Below are 20114 nucleotides of genomic sequence, written 5' to 3' on the forward strand. Positions count from 1 at the left end.
ATCATTAATCATTTCAATCTTTGTAGCATATTCAACTGAATATGGGTTGAAAATGATTTGCAAATCATTGTATTCCGTTTAAATTTACATCTAACACAATTTCCCAACTCTTATGGACGGGGTTTGTAGAAAATGGTCCAAAAAATCGGATTATATCGGCTGGCGTGTAAAATGTCCGATACAAGCAGTCTTTCGGCGTGTTTACTTGTGCAAAGCAGACATCTAAATGTCCTCCAATAAGCACACAAGGTTGATCTTTTCTTGAATCTTGTAGGCTACCAGGAACTAGCAGCTACACAACAGCTAAGCACACAATAGCTCACAAGCTAGACATACATCAATCAATCAATCAATCAATGTTTATTTATATAGCCCTAAATCACAAGTGTCTCAAAGGGCTGCATACATAATCTGTACTTGAACAATATTACAGTCTGAAACAGCACAATTGTCAATATAAACATGCATCAATACTAGAGATGGCCGATAAATGCTTTAAAATGTAATATCGGAAATTAACGGTATCGTTTTTTTATTATCGGTATCAGGGATTTTATTTTTATTTTTATTTTATTTTTATTTTTTTATTTTTTTATTAAATCAACATATAAAACACAAGATACACTTACAATTAGTGCACCAACTCAAAAAACCTCCCTCCCCCATTTACACTCATTCACACAAAAGGGTTGTTTCTTTCTGTTATTAATATTCTGGTTCCTACATTATATATCAATATATATCAATACAGTCTGCAAGGGATACAGTCCGTAAGCACACATGATTGTGCGTGCTGCTGGTCCACTAATAGTACTAACCTTTAACAGTTAATTTTACTCATTTTCATTAATTACTAGTTTCTATGTAACTGTTTTATATTGTTTTACTTTCTTTTTTATTCAAGAAAATGTTTTTAATTTATTTATCTTATTTTATTTTATTAATTTTTTTAAAAAGGACCTTATCTTCACCATACCTGGTTGTCCAAATTAGGCATAATAATGTGTTAATTCCACGACTGTATACATCAGTATCGGTAATTAAAGAGTTGGACAATATCGGAATATCGGATACCGGCAAAAAGCCATTATCGGACATCCCTTATCAATACATTTTAGTTACATATTTTTACACACTGGGTTGCCAACTCCCTGAAAAAAATAAAGGGACACCTTGTGGACCAGATTTTTTTTTTGTGTGTGTGTGTGTGAAAGGAGTTTTATACTATTCGGGAAGGCTGAATAGAGTCAACTAGACTCTTACTCAGAAAGGTTCCTTTGCATCAATAGGTGGGTTGCAATCACGTGACCTAGAGGCCCTTCCGGGTTTCAGCCCCATTAGGCGACTGTTTATAGTGCAGATTTAGGCTTATTTGGAAAGGTTTAAAAAAGATGTTAAATGGGATGGGGTGGATTTGTCCAGGGTGTACCCCGCCTTCCGCCCGATTGTAGCTGAGATAGGCTCCAGCGCCCCCCGCGACCCCAAAAGGGAATAAGCGGTAGAAAATGGATGGATGGATGGAAGAAGATTATTTTTTAACAACATTTAAACCATTTATCATCACCAAGAGGTTACTGCTACCTCACTTCACTTGACACTTGCGGTATTTAGAGGAGAAAAGATTGGAGGCACATCATTTATTTACATCTGAGAGATCCACAAATTAAGCATTAATCGTTGAAAGATAAAGTTGGACTTATTCGTGCATCGCTAAGCAACGTATTCGATTGACATAACGAGTGCCATGCTGCTGCGATCGAAACGCTACTGAGGAAATGGATACGTTTGTTTGCAGTTGATTTCCTGCAACCGATATTAGTCTGATCTACAATTCAAGTCTGCAGTTGTTTTTATGGGGTGAATTTATATTTTGTCTAAATATTTAGTTATAGATGTCCCTGTTGTTCAGCAATGTTTGCTAGCAATATCAAGATATAGTTTATGCTGTTGATTCTATGAGAAGTGTATTAATACTATTAAGAATATATTCTTCATGCTAGCGAATATCACCAAAGACACTATAATGTGGTCATCCGTGTCAAATAAAGCATTTGTCTTTCCTGCACAACAACTAAGCTTTTAGTTTCTGTTATGAAAATTGACAACAAAAATACAGTGGTTTGGACCAACAATCACAATATGTATTATTAGCACCTAACATGACGTTAGTTTATTTCCACAAGCAGGTCTTTGTAGTTATATCTAGGCATGGCAACCACAAAAAAATTCTAACTAATGCGATCTCTTGTCCTTTTCTTACGTTAAGTTCTGCTCTCAAACACTACTAATATAGTCGAGAATAAACTGGATTGCAATCCCAGAAAGTTTCTAAACAAATCAAATGTCGAAACAAACATTTTACAAAGTGATCAATGCAGACACAAGCATGGTCTGATTGTATTCCACAAGATGATAAAAGTAATATTTTTAAGAGCCATTTCTTTCTTTTTTTTACCTGACTTTATAACCTTAATGAACCACTTCTTTCAGGACTCTATAAAAGCTCTTTCTCAAGAACAGAACAGCAATACAACATTTTCTGCTCAAACTCTACACTCACTCTCACTTGTTTTAATGCCACACTCAAGCTGCTTGACCGTTGTGTGAATTAAGCTCAAAAAGAAAAAGGGATGTGACGTCATATGCAATCCTCCTATTAAACCTTTTTGGATCATACGACCTGATGACCGACAATCTACACACAAATATTTTACAACTATTTGACTTAGACCAGAATTTATTCACCTGTGCAGGTTTTGGAATCATACGAATACATGGAAAAGAAATTGTTTAATAATCTGTTTGTTTAGTTTTTTTTTTCAAAATAACAAAATGAATTGAACTGAATAAATATATTTTTCTAAATAGAAATACTGTATTTTCTGCTTAACAGAACAAAACAAAACAAAAATTCTTAAACCAACATTACTCCTGCTTAACTATAGATTTAGTGTGCAGTTTTGTGATAGAGAAAGGGTTTTCAACTTTGACAAAAAGAAAGGACAGGTGAGATATTTATATATATATATATTTTTTATGACTGACTACGTTTAAATTAAATCACCATGGTCTTTATGCTACAAAACCCAAAACCAGTGAAGTTGGCATGTCGTGTAAATGGTAAATAAAAACAGAATACAATGATTTGCAAATTCTTTTCAACTTATATTCACTTGAATACACTGCAAAGACTAGATAGTTAATGTTCGAATTGAGAAACTTATTTTTAAATACGGCAATACGAGGCGGCTAACAATGCAGCTAAAGCCTCTAAAAAACTGGCAACAGTACTCCTAGATCTCGTGACCTGAATATTGACTAAGTATTAGAGATATGGTTCTTATAAGCGCCAATGTAGACAAACTACCTAACTTTAGCGGCGCTGTGATCACAAAGAGGTAACTGCATCGCCTCTGAGTTGGTAAAAATTAATATCGAGACAATAAATGATGCCTCTGACCTGTAGAGTAGGAGGTTGTTGCCATAAACCAAGAAGTTGGTCAACTTTCACTTTCAACTTAGACCCAGAGATGGCGAGAAAGACACCCACTTTTTTGTTACCTGCTTGAGGATGATTAGAATCAGCTTTGATTTGGAATTTGACTTGGTAGACTGTGCTCTGTTTGGGATTAATTCTTCATCCAAACGGGAAGATAGGAACATCCCATCATCAATGTATTTCTTGTTTAGCCCTTAGCAATACTGCTACATGATGCTTCGTGTTTCAATAAATCTGGGTCTGCTTATTACAGAGCCCCTAAAGGGACATGGGGGAAAATGTTTTTTTTTTAGATATGTATCTCATGCGCACGTGATACATATCTCGTGCGCACGAGAAACTAAATGTTTTCCCCCATGCCCCTTTAGGGGCTCCGTAGCTTATCACTCAGCTTCTAAAACTTGTAGCTCATCCTCCGTATATTCAGACTCAAAACTATAAGGTTCTGGATCATCATTTATCTCCAAGTTGTCGTCAGCTTCTAAAACTTGTAGCTCATCCTCCGTATATTCAGACTCAAAAATATAAGGTTCTGGATCATCATTTATCCCAAAGTGGTCGTCGTTGTCTCGCATGAAGTCTGCCATGATTAGTAGTGTCGTTGTTGTGAAAGGAAATAGTGTGCCTATGAAATTAATACGCCGCCATATGCTTAATACGACCAAAATACATAAATATGACATGTTATTATGAATGTGCCTGTTACTACAGTACATATGTATACTTACGGTTTGTGTAAATCACGTTGATTGGGGTTTTTGGATATTTTTTTTTATAGCGCTTATTATTAAGCGAAATACATTACCTCCAATGTTAGCTGACTTTTGCCGGGGTTTATTTACGAGCTAGAATTGATTAAAAGAAAAAAAAGTGTGCTTGTCTCACACAAAGATTGTGAATGATAGGCAACATTCACCCCCAATAAAGTGCAGTTCCCCTTTAAGTGTGAAACTTTTATAAAAAATAAACAAAAATATAGTTGGGGTAAAGATTAACACAAATATGATAATTCTGAATTATTTAGGTGATTATATTTAATGTAAAGTTGAATTTTAGGAAGGTAGTTTGAATCAATATTTTGAACAACATATATAAAAAATACAATTTACAGGACATTTATATAATTTACAGTTATTTCTTATTGTGCATTTGTATATTATATTTAATTGGGACAAAGTGATTATATTTCACGTAAAGTTGAATCTTAGTAAGGTAGTTTGAATCAATATTTTGAACAAAATATGTATAAAAAATACAATGTACAGGACATTTATATAATTTACAGTTCTTTTATTGTGCATTTGTATATTATATTTATTCGGAACAATTGTATCTAGTCATTGGTTGAATTCCTAATGATAAAATAAATGGATACAAAATATCTGAAAATATTAAATAATACCGACTTAACTTTATTTAATTTGCAGTTTAACCGACGGGACAAGCGGTAAGAAATGGATGGGATGGATGGACATTTAATAAGTAAACGACACATTTTTTTATTTTGAAACGTACCACACTCAAGCTTTTCCGCATTCGGGCTAGGGTGGGCGGGGCCTGTGTTACCTAGCAACCAAACAGACTGCGCTGGTAGGATGGCAAGGCGGAAGGTACGCTCTCTTCACAATTAGTAACTTTTCATGAAAAGTCACGCGTGTCCGTTTGAGTAAGGGGCCGAAGTGAAGTGTTTTCCTGCTTTGGGAACTATCTCACGCCGTGTTGTGGTCTTTAAAAACTCGTGGCGACGTTTGGAGCGTGTAGCTCCCATGCTAGCTCGTTGTTGAGATGCTAAACACCTGTGAGCGCTTTACGTAAACTTAGTTAAAGTTCATTAAACTTGTGGCTTCATTTGGTACACATGAACATTTTTTTTAGTTAATCGACAGTACAATAGTGAATATTTGAGGTTGAATGTATTTCACAGGATTGTAAAGTAAGCAGCAAGTTGGTGATCACCTCAGTGGCCCTTCAGGATCACATCAGAAGGAACCTTCTAGAGCCCCAGTTCTTGCTTTCTGACCCCCTGCTGAAGTACAGAAGCAGAACACCTTCAAGGCAGAGAGGGAAGCAAAAGGATGTGCAGAGACCAGAACTTCCAGAGGAGCGAGAATATGTACTTGGTCCTCCTCCACCTCCTCCAACGTTGGGTAGGTTGTTCTGAAACAGTGGTGTCAAAGTCAAGGCCCGCGGGCAAATTAATTACCGTATTTTTTCGGAGTATAAGTCGCTCCGGAGTATACGTCGCACCGGCCGAAAACGCACAATAAAGAAGGAAAAATATATATACGTCACACTGGAGTATAAGTCGCATTTTTGGGGGAAATTTATTTGATAAAATCCAACACGAAGAATAGACATTTGAAAGGCAATTTAAAATAAATAAAGAATAGTGAACAACAGGCTGAATAAGTGTACGTTATATGAGGCATAAATAACCAACTGAGAACGTGCCTGGTATGTTAAGGTAACACATACTTGCCAACCTTGAGACCTCCGATTTCGGGAGGTGGCGGGGGGCGTGGTTAAGAGGGGAGGAGTATATTTACAGCTAGAATTCACCAAGTCAAGTATTTCACATATATATATATATAAGAAATACTTGACTTGGTGAAGTCAAGTATTTCATATATATATATAGTCAAGTATTTCATATATATATATATATATATATATATATATATATATATATATATATATATATATAAGAAATACTTGACGTTCAGTGTTCATTTATTTACACACACATAACACTCATCTACTCATTGTTGAGTTAAGGGTTGAATTGTCCATCCTTGTTCTATTCTCTGTCACTATTTTTCTAACCATGCTGAACACCCTCTCTGATGATGCATTCCGCTTCGTCTCCTTGTTGTGTGCGCAGTTGTGCATTGCACTTTCTAAAAACCGTACATGTTATTGTCACATATGCATGTACAGTAGAGGGCAGTATTGTCCTGTTTAAGAGTGTCACAACATTGCTGTTTACGGCAGACGAACTGCTTTACGGTAGTCAAAACGTGACTGCTGTTGTTATGTGTTGTTGCCGCACTGGGAGGACATTAATGAAACTGCCTAACAATAAACCTGGAGGGGGCGTGGCCTCCAGCTCCGCCAGAATTTCGGGAGATTTTTGGGAGAAAATTTGTCCCGGGAGGTTTTCGAAGTATGAGGTAACATATTATGGTAAGAGTCATTCAAATAACTATAACATATAGAACATGCTATACGTTTACCAAACAATCTGTCACTCACAATCGCTAAATCCCATGAAATCTTCCTCCCCGGTGTCGCCTCTGGTATGCGCCGTTTCCTTTCTTTCTGCTGCTCGATCGCCGTTTTCTGCTGCATATTTCACTACGTCCAGCTTGTAATCTGCAGTATATGATTTCCTTTTCGGTGCCATTTTAGTTCAGCCCTTCTCAGTTTTTATAAGTTACCGCCAATGTTGAAATAATCCATTTTAATAACTACGGATGTAGCAGCAATTAGTATCCTAAGACCCACAATGCACTTCTGCCATGACCCGCCCCCGCCAAATTCTTATTGGTTGACGTGTGTGACGATTGCTGACGTGTGTGTGACGATTGCGGACATTTGCTTCGTCTCTTACGCGAATGAGCTAAATAATATTATTTGATATTTTACGGTAATGTGTTAATAATTTTACACATAAGTTGCTCCGGAGTATAAGTCGCACCCCCGGCCAAACTATGAAAAAAACTGCGATTTATAATCCGAAAAATACGGTATCTATGGATGATATTTGATTAGTATTAGAACCGGCCCTCAGGCCACAGCCGCCTGCTGCTGTTTTGCACGCACCAATACTACTGCTAGTTTTTTTTAAATGGGGTCCCATGGACCCCATCAAGTCATAAAAACAGGGTTTGAAAAACAAATGATAAATGTAAAGATGTCGGATAATTGCTTTTTTGACGATATTCCGATATTGTCCAACTCTTAATTACCGATTCCGATATCAACCGATACCGATATATACAGTCGTAGAATGAACACATTATTATGCCTAATTTTGTTGTGATGCCCCGCTGGATGCATTAAACAATGTAACAAGGTTTTCCAAAAATAAATCAACTCAAGTTATGGAAAAAAATGCCAACATGGCACTGCCATATTTATTATTGAAGTCACAAAGTGCATTATTTTTTTAACATGCCTCAAAACAGCAGCTTGGAATTTGGGACATGAGGAGGTTGAGGTGATCGGGGTTGGAAAGTGGGGTAGCGGAGGGTGTATATTGTAGTGTCCCGAAAGAGTTAGTGCTGCAAGGGGTTCTGGGTATTTGGTCTGTTGTGTTTATGTTGTGTTACGGTGCGAATGTTCTCCCGAAATGTGTTTGTCATTCTTGTTTGGTGTGGGTTCACAGTGTGGCGCATATTTGTAACAGTGTTAAACTTGTTTATACGGCCACCCTCAGTGTGACCTGTATGGCTGTTGACCAAGTATGCCTTGCATTCACCTGTGTGTGTTAAAAGCCGTGGGTATTATGTGATTGGGCCGGCACGCAAAGGCAGTGCCTTTAAGGGTCGCCTCCAATATTGTTGTCTGGGTGGAAATCGGGAGAAATTCGGGAGAATGGTTGCCCCGGGAGATTTTCAGGAGGGGTACTGAAATTCGGGAGTCTCCCGGGAAAATCGGGAGGGTTGGCAAGTATGACTGGGAGACGCAACTGCTCTGTACTTCTCCCTACGTCTGTGTACCACTCCGTACAGCGGCGTTTTAAAAAGTCATACATTTTACTTTTTGAAACCGATAATTTCAGTTATTACATTTTAAAGCATTTATATCGGCAGTCCGATATTATTGGACATCTCTAGATAAATGTATGCATTATCCTGTTATATCTCACATTCTATATTTGAGTTTTGGATAAAAGGTTGTCATAAACGTTAATTCATAAAAAAAAATTATACAAAAGAAAACACATTTTTATGCACATATAAATTTATCCATCCATCCATCCATCTTCTTCCACTTATCCGAGGTCGGGTCGCGGGGGCAGCAGCCTAAACAGGGAAGCCCAGACTTCCCTCTCCCCAGCCACTTCGTCCAGCTCCTCCCGGGGGATCCTAAGGCGTTCCCAGGCCAGCCGGGAGACATAGTCTTCCCAACGTGTCCTGGGTCTTCCCCGTGGCCTCCTACCGGTCGGACTTGCCCTAAACACCTCCCTGGGGAGGCGTTCGGGTGGCATCCTGACCAGATGTCCGATCCACCTCATCTGGCTCCTCCTCAATGTGGAGGAGCAGCGGCTTTACTTTGAGCTCCTCCGGGATGGCAGAGCTTCTCACCCTATCTCTAAGGGAGAGCCACGCCACCCGGCGGAGGAAACTCATTCCGGCCGCTTGTACCCGTGATCTTGTCCTTTCGGTCATAAACCAAAGCTCATGACCATAGGTGAGGATGGGAATGTAGATCGACCGGTAAATTGAGAGCTTTGCCTTCTGGCTCAGCTCTTTTCTTCACCACAACAGATCGATAGAGCCTGTCGATCTCGCGATCCACTCTTCCCTCACTCCTGAACAAGACTCCGAGGTACTTGAACTCCTCCACTTGGGGCAGGGTCTCCTCCCCAACCCAGAGATGGCACTCCACCCTTTTCCGGGCGAAAATGTAAATGTATTCAGTTATAAACATTCATTCACTTTCTTCTTTCCTTCATGGATCTAAACTTTACCACTGCCGGTATTTTCTTCTATATTTTTATTGTAATATGTTCAGAATGTGTTTGTTCTATTTTTGGCCAAAGTAAGACAAAGAAAACAATCTGAAGTTGTCTTTATTTTTTTGTTTTAATGCCATTATTTTAATAGTCCGGCCCGCGTGTGCACAGATTTTCCTCTATGCTGCCCCTGAGCTAAAATGAGTTTGACACCCCTGTTCTGGAACTTTCTATGTGCCCTTCATTCATGATGTGATGATTCTCTCCTATACTAGCTCAGAGGATGGGCTTGGTGGCCCCGCCTGCGGGCAGGCTGAGCGAGGACCAGTGGACGCGGGTGAAGACCAGGTCACTCCAGCAGCGGGAGTCCGAGCAGCCTTGTTCAATATGCAGAGAGGCTTTCTGCCTTCAGCCTCAGGTATTCACCAACAGCCTGCCTGCGATAACGCTGAATTGCTAGGGAGCAACCACGTGACCAGGAGGAAGTCCGCCGTACTTCCGGGCAAACACATCAATATGGCCACCAGTGACTTACCACCGGCTGTGCACATGTCAGAGCACAGTACTATAAAGGTGTCAAGAGCCTAATAATATACAAGGCAGATAATACGCCAGATTTCACCAAGAAGTCGCTGAATGTGATCAAATGGAGTCATCCACTCTTTACAATACTTTTGACAAGATTTAAACATATTCCTAAGGTCACTGAAGTTCACATTTCTACCTATCTGGTGGCCCATATGTCCTTCTACACTCATAAGGAGTTCAAGAAGTCCGAAATAATCAGGCACATAATTTCTTTAAATCTGGTTGGGATCACAATTTAGGCAGTAAGGCAATGAAAGCAAATGCTGAGGTTTTAATATTTGTTCAAATTGGAATTAGAATTTATGGGGGAATAAATGTTGAATTTGCTGTTGATTTTGCAAACTCCCGTATTTTCCGGACAATAGGGTGCACCGGATTATAAAGCGCACTGGATTATAAGGCGCACTGCCAATGAGCAGGTCTAGTCGGGTTTTTTTTCATACAAAAGGCGCGTTAAAGGAGTCATATTATGATTTTTTTCTAAACGTAAAACACTTCCTTGTGGTCTACATAACATGTAATGGTGTTTCTTTGGTCAAAATGTTGCATAGATGATGTTTTACAAATCATCGTCAAGTCGTATTCTGACAGTCGTTTCAGGAAGCGCCGTTTTGTGGGCGGTCTTATTTACGTGGCTCACCTTCGACAGCGTCTTCTCCCCGCCAGCCATGTTGTAGTTTTTAGCGCTTCCATATGGAGTTTACTAACTATGCGCTACTTTGTATTAGTAATGGCAACAACGGAGGATGTATGTGCATGTCCGAGTTAGTCTGCCCCACAACAAGAAGATAGAAAAAAGGAAGGAACTTGGTGACGACTAAAGGTCTTTAGGTAAATGTATACAGTATATATGGAGATATCCGCAGTGGTCACAAGACAGAGCAAATTCTAAGCGGCTCGTTTGGAGGAAGTATGAAGAAAGGCAAGATTATTTTATAAATATTCCCGCCATGCCTCCATGGTTTGAATTCAAATTTTCAAGACTTTTTTGGATCCCAAATACACAAAAGTAGGTCCTTCATGTAAGACAAGTTGGGTTTGCATAATAAGTCCAATTTAATTACTTTTATACAATATTTAAGGCAAAATGAATTTGATAGTGCAAAATATCTAAACATAAGCCAGAACTACTATTTGCTCTGATGTTAATCATTTGTTTTTTGCCCTTAAATCCCTCATGTTTCCTGAGTTTGTAAACAATAACAAAAACTATGAAAAAGTGATGATAAAAAAATATTGATCTAATCACTGTAGTATCGACCATATACCGATATAATAGTATCGTTACTGTCGTTATTTATACCGGTACCTATCCGCTCATGCCTGTTTACACTCAAGAGCTATAGTTCAGCAGTGAGCAATTAGCATGAGATTATTTTTTTCATGGAAGGAAAAAAAACGTGACCCATGAAGACGGTAAGAAAGAACGTAATTTCCAGGGAAAAACGGGAAAGGTTTGAATTTAATTAAGTGTTGGTTTCAACGTCATAATTTTATTTGGTGCATTTATTATAGGTGTCGTTTGCAACCGGCATCGATTTTTTTGGTAAGATGTTTGGTAAGATTCCAGTGTTGATTTATTGATTACGTTTCTGCAATTATTTAGATTTAAACATTGTTTTAATGTTGAAAGGACGACATGTTTAAAATTTTATTTCAATGTTCAAGTCAGTCATATGCCAGCTGGGTTGAAATTGGCAAACTTTTACATCTAAAAGAAAGCTTAATTAACAATCAAATAAACATTAGGCTTAAGAAAACACATTTCTGAAGAAGCTAGTGGAGGGTGTATATTAGTGCTGATCATTGTGCCATAGGTGCTTCACAACAACAACACACAAAAGCTTATTAAAGAAAACATGTCAGCTGTTGATCCCAGGATGCAGAAAAGGCAAGCGTTGTGCAGGCAGAAGGTTGTTTTATTAGGAACCAGGCAGAATAAATGGAACACAAGTCTAGCAGAACACTAGATAATGAACCAGCACTAAAGGAGAGAACAGGGTGGCACTAAATAGAACTAGTTAACAATGAAGAACAGGTGTGCTGGTAGGACGACGAACAGAAAATAAAGGTGACGCAAAACGGAGAGACCAAACAGTGACAAAACAAGTGCACCAGCACAGGAAGTGATTCTAAACCCAGTAAAATAATGAACATAGTCCAAACTGTCATGTGGGATCAAAACAAAACTGCTCATATCTTAGTATATGAAGAACAACAAAAATAAAATAAATGTATAAACAGTTAAAAGGTCAGTTTAAAGTTCATACAGACATTGACAAAGTGGTCACTGCAAACTCCAGCATGTTCAGACTCGGCCCCACTCGACAAGGGCGACAGGTTCAGCAGCCGCGTTTTTAATGTCAGATAGATGGAAGTATTTCATCTCCAATAAGTGTCACTTTGACAGATAATTTTCAATACCATCAACATGTGATCAACTGGATAATTTGTTTGCTTCATGCTAATGTTTGCTTATTAAACATGGCTCAATGCAAAATGCACACAAACATTATTTTACAGACACACACTAACAAACATAGTCATGCTTACCATTTTGAAATAACAATATATGACAATAAAAACAACTGGAACTTTGACAGCGCCAGTTGAAATGAACGATATCCTTCTCGGAATGATCTGGAACGGCTTGTTTAGTCTTGAAATGCATGTGTTGAATGCGATATGTCAGACTGCAGGTTGTAGCTTTCTCTCCGCTCTAATGGCTTGTCGAGCTGCTGGAAATTGTGCACAGCAGGGGGGCTCTTTCTCAGCTGATGGGAGAGTGTGGAGCCGGCCCAAAACAATAGGAAATCAATACGTCCCCCCGACCTCCTGCCCTCCAGAGATCTAAGTAAACCTTTTCGTGTGCCAAGTGGCATTGCTGTAGCCGTCCCCTTTCAGAGCATAAAAGAGCTCCTCTGGCAGGTAGTCCAGGTTCCAGCCGGTTCGCAGAAGCTCCTGCTGGTTCCTTCTATCCCCTTGGCAAATAACACTTAGTTACACACTTTCACATGTGTCTGAATACACACACTCACGTTGGCATCCTAAAGCTGCAATGTGTGTGTGCCATTAGGCTCAACAGCGTCTTTGTGTCCCTCTTAGGTGCTGCTGTCCTGCTCCCACGTCTTCCACAAAGCATGTCTGCAGGCCTTCGAGAGGTTCTCCGGGAGGAAGTGCTGCCCGATGTGCAGGAGGGAGCAGTACGAAACGCGTGTGATCCACGATGCTGCGCGCCTCTTTCGCAACCAGTGTGCCACCAGGTGTGATTATTGCTCTGGTTTGCAGTGATCTCTCTCGTCTTCCAACCAGTCAAAATACAGTCGTACCATCTGTTTTTGTAATATTTGACAAAAGGTTCACAAAGAACGAATCATACAAAAACCGAAGCAACTGTTCCCATTAGAAATAATCTGTTCCAGGGAATATGAACACAGATTGCATTTTGTGGAGAGCGTTTATAGTTTTTAATGTAGAAAACTAAGTGAAATGCCTAGAATGACGAATGAAATGTATTACATAATTTTTACCTTAAGTGTAGGGGTGTCAAAGTCATTTTTATTGAGGGCCACATTTGAGAAACCAAATTTCTAGGTATAATGATTGATGATAAATTGAACTGGAAATCTCATGTAAAAAACATACAACATAAAGTAGCAAGAAACACGTCAATAAATAAAGCAAAACATGTTCTAGACCAAAAATCACTTCATATTCTCTACTGCTATTGTGTAGAAATAACTACAAAAGTACACTTCATTCATTAACGGTGTTACAAAAAAGATCAATTAGAATAATACATAATGTTGGATATAGAGTACATACAAACCCTTTATTTATTGAATCAAAGATACTGAAATTCCACGACATAGTGAATTTGCAAACAGCTAAAATTATACACAAAGCAAAGTATAACCTGCTACCCAAGAATATACAACAATTCTTCTCAAAAAAAGGGGAGAAATATAATCTTAGAGAAAAATGTAATTTAAAACATTTGTATGCACGTACAACACTTAAAACCTTCAGTATATCTGTATGTGGAATTAAAATATGGAATAGATTAAGCAAAGCAATCAAACAATGAACTAATATGATCCACTTTAAGAAACTCTTCAAACTTAGTGTTTACAAAGTACAAAGAAGAAGAACCATGATAAACATTCTGAATTTATTTCATCCATCCATTCATTCTTTCTCAAAATAATCTTGCTAATCTCATCATATGAAATATAACTTACTTCACCAATTATTATTTATTTATTTATTTTTATTGTGATTACTTATGGAGTATATTGTGAATAAATTGAGAACAGGAAGTGAACAAAAGTTTTAGCAACTGTTATGTAAAAGAAAAGGGGTAGGATTAAATAAGCTCTGCTTCTTCCTACTCCTTTTCGAACATGTTGAATAGAGAAACTGGAAATTGTGATGTATCATGTTGTATGCTTGCATGTTCCAAATAAACTCAAACTCAACTCAACTCAACATTGCAGTTATTATAACTGCCCTCAGAGGGCCATTTGTAGCAGTGAATAATATATGAATATAAATGGATAAAGATTTTCCTAATGCTATATTTACATAACTGCAGATGTATGTGATTATATATATTTTTTTTACCTACACTGTAAATTTTTTTTAGATTTTACAGTAAAAAAAAAAAAACTAAAAAAAAGGCATCTGAGTTTCCAAAATCTTACCGTAAAACTGACAAAGTTTTGTATAGCATATTACTTTAAATCTAAAAGCGGTACCACTGTTATTTTTTTGTAAAATCTATGGTTGTTGTGTTTAGAGTGTATAAAATCTATGGTTGTTGTTTTTACAGTGTATTTACCACTATTTTTGTACGGTAACATTTTTAGCATAAAATTGTTTTATTATTTTGACACTGCACAATTTGATGGATAACTTGCCTTGAAATCATGAGTCAAGCAGATATTTAAGTATTTATTTGCAGTTATTTGAATTTAAACATTGTTGAAACGACAACATATTTAAGCATTTATTTTTATTTTAACAAAAACAGCTTGGAATGTACGATAGTATTATATTTGTTGCATTATTAGTTCATATTAAAGTATAAAAAATAAGCAATTGCATGCAGTACATGTATTGTTTCTGTCAACATGGAAAGAACAAATATATTTACTAAGAAAAGTACTACGCTTATTCGAGACACATATTATTTCCAGGCTTTCGTGAACAATATAAAATGATGTGGCGGGCCAGATCTGGCCCCGGGCCTTGAGTTTGATACCTGTGCTTTAGGGTGTTTCTCACCTTTATCAAACGCTACTTTCTTTGGCCACATGGTGGATAATTTTGCAATTGTCCGTCCATCCAAGTTAATGTTTGGCTAGTGTGTAAATGCAAGTGTGAATGTTGTACGTCTATCTGTGTTGGCCCTGCGACTTGTCCAGGGTGTACACCGCCTTCCGCCCAGGTACACCCAGAGACAAGCGGTAGGAAATGGATGGATGGATGGAAAAAGTGAGTCGTACAAAAACGCTGTATTCGATATAGTATGATGCAGATCACTGTGCTATAAGTTTGTCAACTCTGCAAATAAATCTCATTTGTATTTCTGTGTGTACAGAATCCAGGCTTTCTGGCGAGGCTACATTGCACGGAAGTGGTACAGGAATATTCGGAGAAACGTCTGCCCAAAAGACAAGCGCCTGCGCCGTAAATTCTATGAAGCAAAGGTGAATTTTATAAGGAGATGACATCATCAGCCTAATAACGTCTGCATTGGCTTCTTCTAGTCTAATCTGGTGTGGTCTTCACACAAACTATTAGACATCTTGTATGTAATAGAAATGTGTAGGGGAGATGTATGGTGTGTGGTCATTAATTATGTCCCACAGCCACGAACACCACACAAGTTTTAGGTCAATCCTTCTGTATTACCTTCCGACCGAGTCTGTTTTTTTAGCCAGGCCCTGTGCTTCCACGTCCGGCTACAAATCTCACTGGGGACCGCGTCCAATACTCCTTGTGGGTACATTGTCTCGAAACACAGACGTTAAAGGCCTACTGAAATTATTTTTTTTAATTTAAACGGGGATAGCAGATCCATTCTATGTGTCATACTTGATCATTTCGCGATATTGCCATATTTTTGCTGAAAGGACTTAGTATAGAACAACGACGATAAAGTTCGCAACTTTTGGTCGCTGATAAAAAAAAGCCTTGCCTGTACCGGAAGTAGCGTGACGTCACAAGTTGAAAGTCTCCTCACATTTCCCCATTGTTTACACCAGCAGCGAGAGCGATTGGGACAGAGAAAGCGACGATTACCCCATTAATTTGAGCCAGGATGAAAGATTCGTGGATGAGGAACGTGAGAGTGAAGGACTAGAGTGCAGTGCAGGACGCATCTTTTTTCGCTCTGACCGTAACTTAGGTACAAGGGCTCATTGGATTCCACACTCTCTCCTTTTTCTATTGTGGATCACGGATTTGTATTTTAAACCACTTCGGATACTATATCCTCTTGAAAATGAGAGTCGAGAACGCGAAATGGACATTCACAGTGACTTTTATCTCCACGACAATACATCGGTGAAGCACTTTAGCTGCGGAGCTAACATGATAGCATCGGGCTTAACTGCAGATAGAAACAAAATAAATAAACCCCTGACTGGAAGGATAGACAGAAAATCAACAATACTATTAAACCATGGACCTGTAACTACACGGTTAATGCTTTCCAGCCTGGCGAAGCTTAACAATGCTGTTGCTAACGACGCCATTGAATCTAACTTAGTTACGGACCTCGACAGAGCTATGATAAAAACATTAGCTCTCCACCTACGCCAACCCTCATCTACTCATCAACACCGAAGCTCACCTGCGTTCCAGCGATCGACGGAGCGACGAAGGACTTCACCCGATCATCGATGCGGTCGGCGGCTAGCGTCGGATAGCGCGTCTGCTATCCAAGTCAAAGTCCTCCTGGTTGTGTTGCTGTAGCCAGACGCTAATACACCGATCGCATCTACAGGTTTGTTCTTTGCAGTCTCCATTGTTCATTAAACAAATTGCAAAAGATTCACCAACACAGATGTCCAGAATACTGTGGAATTTTGCGATGAAAACTGAGCTTTTTTTATTGGATACAATTGCGTCCCAATACTTCCGTTTCAACCTTCGACGTCACGCGTATACGTCATCATACCTAGACATTTTCAACCGGAAGTTTCCCAGGAAATTTAAAATTGCACTTTATAAGTTAACCCGGCCGTATTGGCATGTGTTGCAATGTTAAGATTTCATCATTGATATATATAAACTATCAGACTGCGTGGTCGGTAGTAGTGGGTTTCAGTAGGCCTTTAAGTACTGTAAACACTTCTTGCTCCTTAAAAGGGTCCTGTTATGCAAAACCAACTCTTCCTACCTTCCTAATTGGGAGCCCCATAAATCCAGAAAATGTCAAATCAAACTATGTAGGCAAGGTGGCGATATTTATAAAACATTCTCGCCTTCTTCCAAACTTGATCCATACAAGCTTTTTGGAATTTGAGACGATTGTGACGTATTTTGCCGTAGTTACGTCAGCAGATATATCCATATATGGTAGAGGTTTACCCGAAGAGCTTTGCTCGAGGCCGCCATTTTTATCCAGTCCAAAGGTGTGGTCAATGATTTCCTTATTTTTCTCTATCCTCTTGTTGTGGGGCAGACTGGCTCATAAAATCCTCCACTGTTGCCATTTTTAATAAAAAAGTAGCGTATAGTTAGTAGACTCCATCTGGATGCGCTAAAAACTACAACGTGGCTGACGGGGTGAAGACGCAGTCAAATGGTGCTTGGCCTGGATGAGGGCTACGGCACGTCAAAAATACCTCCCATAAAACGGCACAATCTGAAGAGCCAGTCAGAAAGTGGCTTGAAGATGGTCTGTGAAACAAAATCTATGCAAAGTTTGGACCAAAACACCACCATTACATGTTATGTAAACCATTGTTTTTCAACCTTTTTTGAGCCAAGGCACATTTTTTTCATTGAAAAAATGCGAAGGCACACCACCAGCAGAAATCATTAAAAAATTAAACTCAGCAGCCGATATTGACAATAAAAAGTCGTTGTCGCAATTGTTGGATATGACTTTAAACTGTGCCGTGGCACACTAGTGTGCCGTGAGATACAGTCTGGTGTGCCGTGGGAGATGATCTAATTTCACCTATTTGGGTTAAAAATATTTTTTGCAAACCAGTAATTATAATCCGCAAATAATGTGCCATTGTTGAGTGTCTGTGCTGTCTGGAGATCGGCAGAGTAACCGTGTAATACTATTACATATCAGTAGGTGGCAGCAGGTAGCTAATAGCTTTGTGGATGTCGGAAGCAGCGGGAGGCAGCGTGCAGGTAAAAAGATATCTAATGCTTAAACCAAAAATAAACAAAAGGTGAGTGCCCCTAAGAAAAGGCATTGAAGCTTAGGGAAGGCTATGCATAACGAAACTAAACCTGAGCTGGCTACAAAGTAAACAAAAACAGAATGCTGGACGACAGCAAAGACTAACTGTGGAACAGAGACGACGTCCACAAAGTACTTCCGAACATGACCTGACAATCTACAATGTCCCCACAAAGAAGGATAAAAACAACTGAAATGTTCTTGATTGCTAAAACAAAGCAGGTGTGGGGAATAGCGGTCAAGGAAGACATGAAACTGCTACAGGAAAATACCAAATAAAGAGAAAAAGCCACCAAAATAGGAGCGCAAAAAACAGCAAAAAAGTCCAATTAAGTCAGGGCGTGATGTGACAGGTGGTGACAGTACACCTACTTTGAGACAAGAGCTATATTGATGCATGCTTGGTTATGCTTTAAAGTCATATCCAACAATTGCGACAACGACTTTTAATTGTCAATATCGGCTGCTGAGTTTCATTTTTTAATGATTTCTGCTGGTGGTGGGCCTCCGCATTTTTTCAATGAAAAAAATGTGCCTTGGCTCAAAAAAGGTTGAAAAACACTGACGTAATGGATACTTACTACCATCAATAGTCGCCATCTTGGCTACGTAGCGGAAGGAGACGGACTAATTTGAAACATTGGCGGCTGATGAGTAAGGAAAATAATGTGATTTTCATTTGTTCAGTATGAAAGTGACGAGACTTGGAGTAACAAATTTGGGACAAATAGGCTACGAGTGTCTCATTGGGTCAAATCAAGGCAAGCGTCATGTAGAAGCACTCTCTGACCCCAAGTACACACACACACCTTCACCTGCGTTGACCCTCTGGAGCCGCTTTGATGTTTGTGAAAACTTTCCTTGTTTGTCGGCTAATACGGAGAGAGTTAGTGTTTTAGTCAAACAGATGGAACATTCCAGACTGCACACAAAAGCACCACGCTCTCACTCTGGTCTGCTATTCCTTCATCCATTCAAGTAGTTGTGTGGTGTTTGTGTACCTCACGTCGTCGCCGAGGCTCGTCGTCGTGTTGAGTGACGGAGTCGTAGTGGAAAGGAAACATTGCCATCTAGTGAGGCCTGCTCAGAGCCCACCAGACACAGCTGGCTTCCTCGGGATTGTTGTGCGAGGTTACATGTCTTGTGTTTACTTAATGCGGTGCCATGAGGAAAATCAAAACCCAAGGCTTTGACGGAGCCATTTAAATCGGACGCCGCATTAGGCCACGCCCACCGGTGTCAGTCGGTAGTGGGTGGTCGTGACATTCTGGTATCTTTTGTCACACCGAGGATGATGCTGTGCAACATGCTGCTGACAGCTGTGATGGACGCCATTTTGAAGGTGTTTGCTTAGCTGACTGTAAAGCAAACAGGCGTGTTGGTGCTCGACCGCTCTGAGCCACATGCTGCCGACCAAGACATGCCTGCAACTAAACAAGTTACACATTATCAACTCATCCCTGTGGCTGGCTTTCCTTTTTGCCCCGCTTCCGAGGTCCGACCCTGAGTCAACACATTAAGGGGTGGGGGCGTGGAGATAAGACACTCCTACTGCTCTCGCCCTTCGTGTGTTCGTCTACGTCCACGCTAGTAGCAAAGTTCATCACGCTGTTTGTGGAAAAAGTCATAAAACTTCTACCTGAGCGCTTCGCAGTTGTTGAACTAGGCGTCCAAGCCCGGCCGTAAAGCGGTCCTGATGTCAGCGTGACAGCTTGGCGAGGAGAAGCAGGCAGTGCACATGTGCAAACATGCCCTAAGACCACATGATGTCTTGTGGAGCTGCTAACACAGCTTTTATGCTAAAGTAGCGTGGGTTCACCTTTGTTAGCTAGCACTAAAATTTTCATTTTGTAAATCAGAAAAAATGATGTACCTTATTTTTCGGAGTATAAGTCGCTCCGGAGTATAAGTCGCAC

General features: G+C 39.4%; 1 protein-coding gene across 8 annotated transcripts in view; it reads left to right on the forward strand.

Moving 5' to 3' along the window:
* The window catches only part of rnf32 (ring finger protein 32), a 221848-nt gene that overhangs the window by 196707 nt on the left and 5027 nt on the right, over positions 1–20114 (forward strand). For 7 of the 8 annotated variants that reach the window (XM_061965817.1, XM_061965822.1, XM_061965819.1 and 4 more), the window contains 4 exons: positions 5424–5646; positions 9455–9597; positions 12873–13030; positions 15370–15478. In XM_061965817.1, coding sequence (XP_061821801.1) covers positions 5424–5646; positions 9455–9597; positions 12873–13030; positions 15370–15478 — 633 coding nt within the window. Of the gene's footprint in view, positions 1–5059; positions 5110–5423; positions 5647–9454; positions 9598–12872; positions 13031–15369; positions 15479–20114 lie in introns of those variants that run through there. The other variant, XM_061965820.1, reaches the window with a different exon arrangement.

This window comes from Nerophis lumbriciformis, linkage group LG07, assembly GCF_033978685.3.
Source record: "Nerophis lumbriciformis linkage group LG07, RoL_Nlum_v2.1, whole genome shotgun sequence".
NCBI lineage: Eukaryota > Metazoa > Chordata > Actinopteri > Syngnathiformes > Syngnathidae > Nerophis > Nerophis lumbriciformis.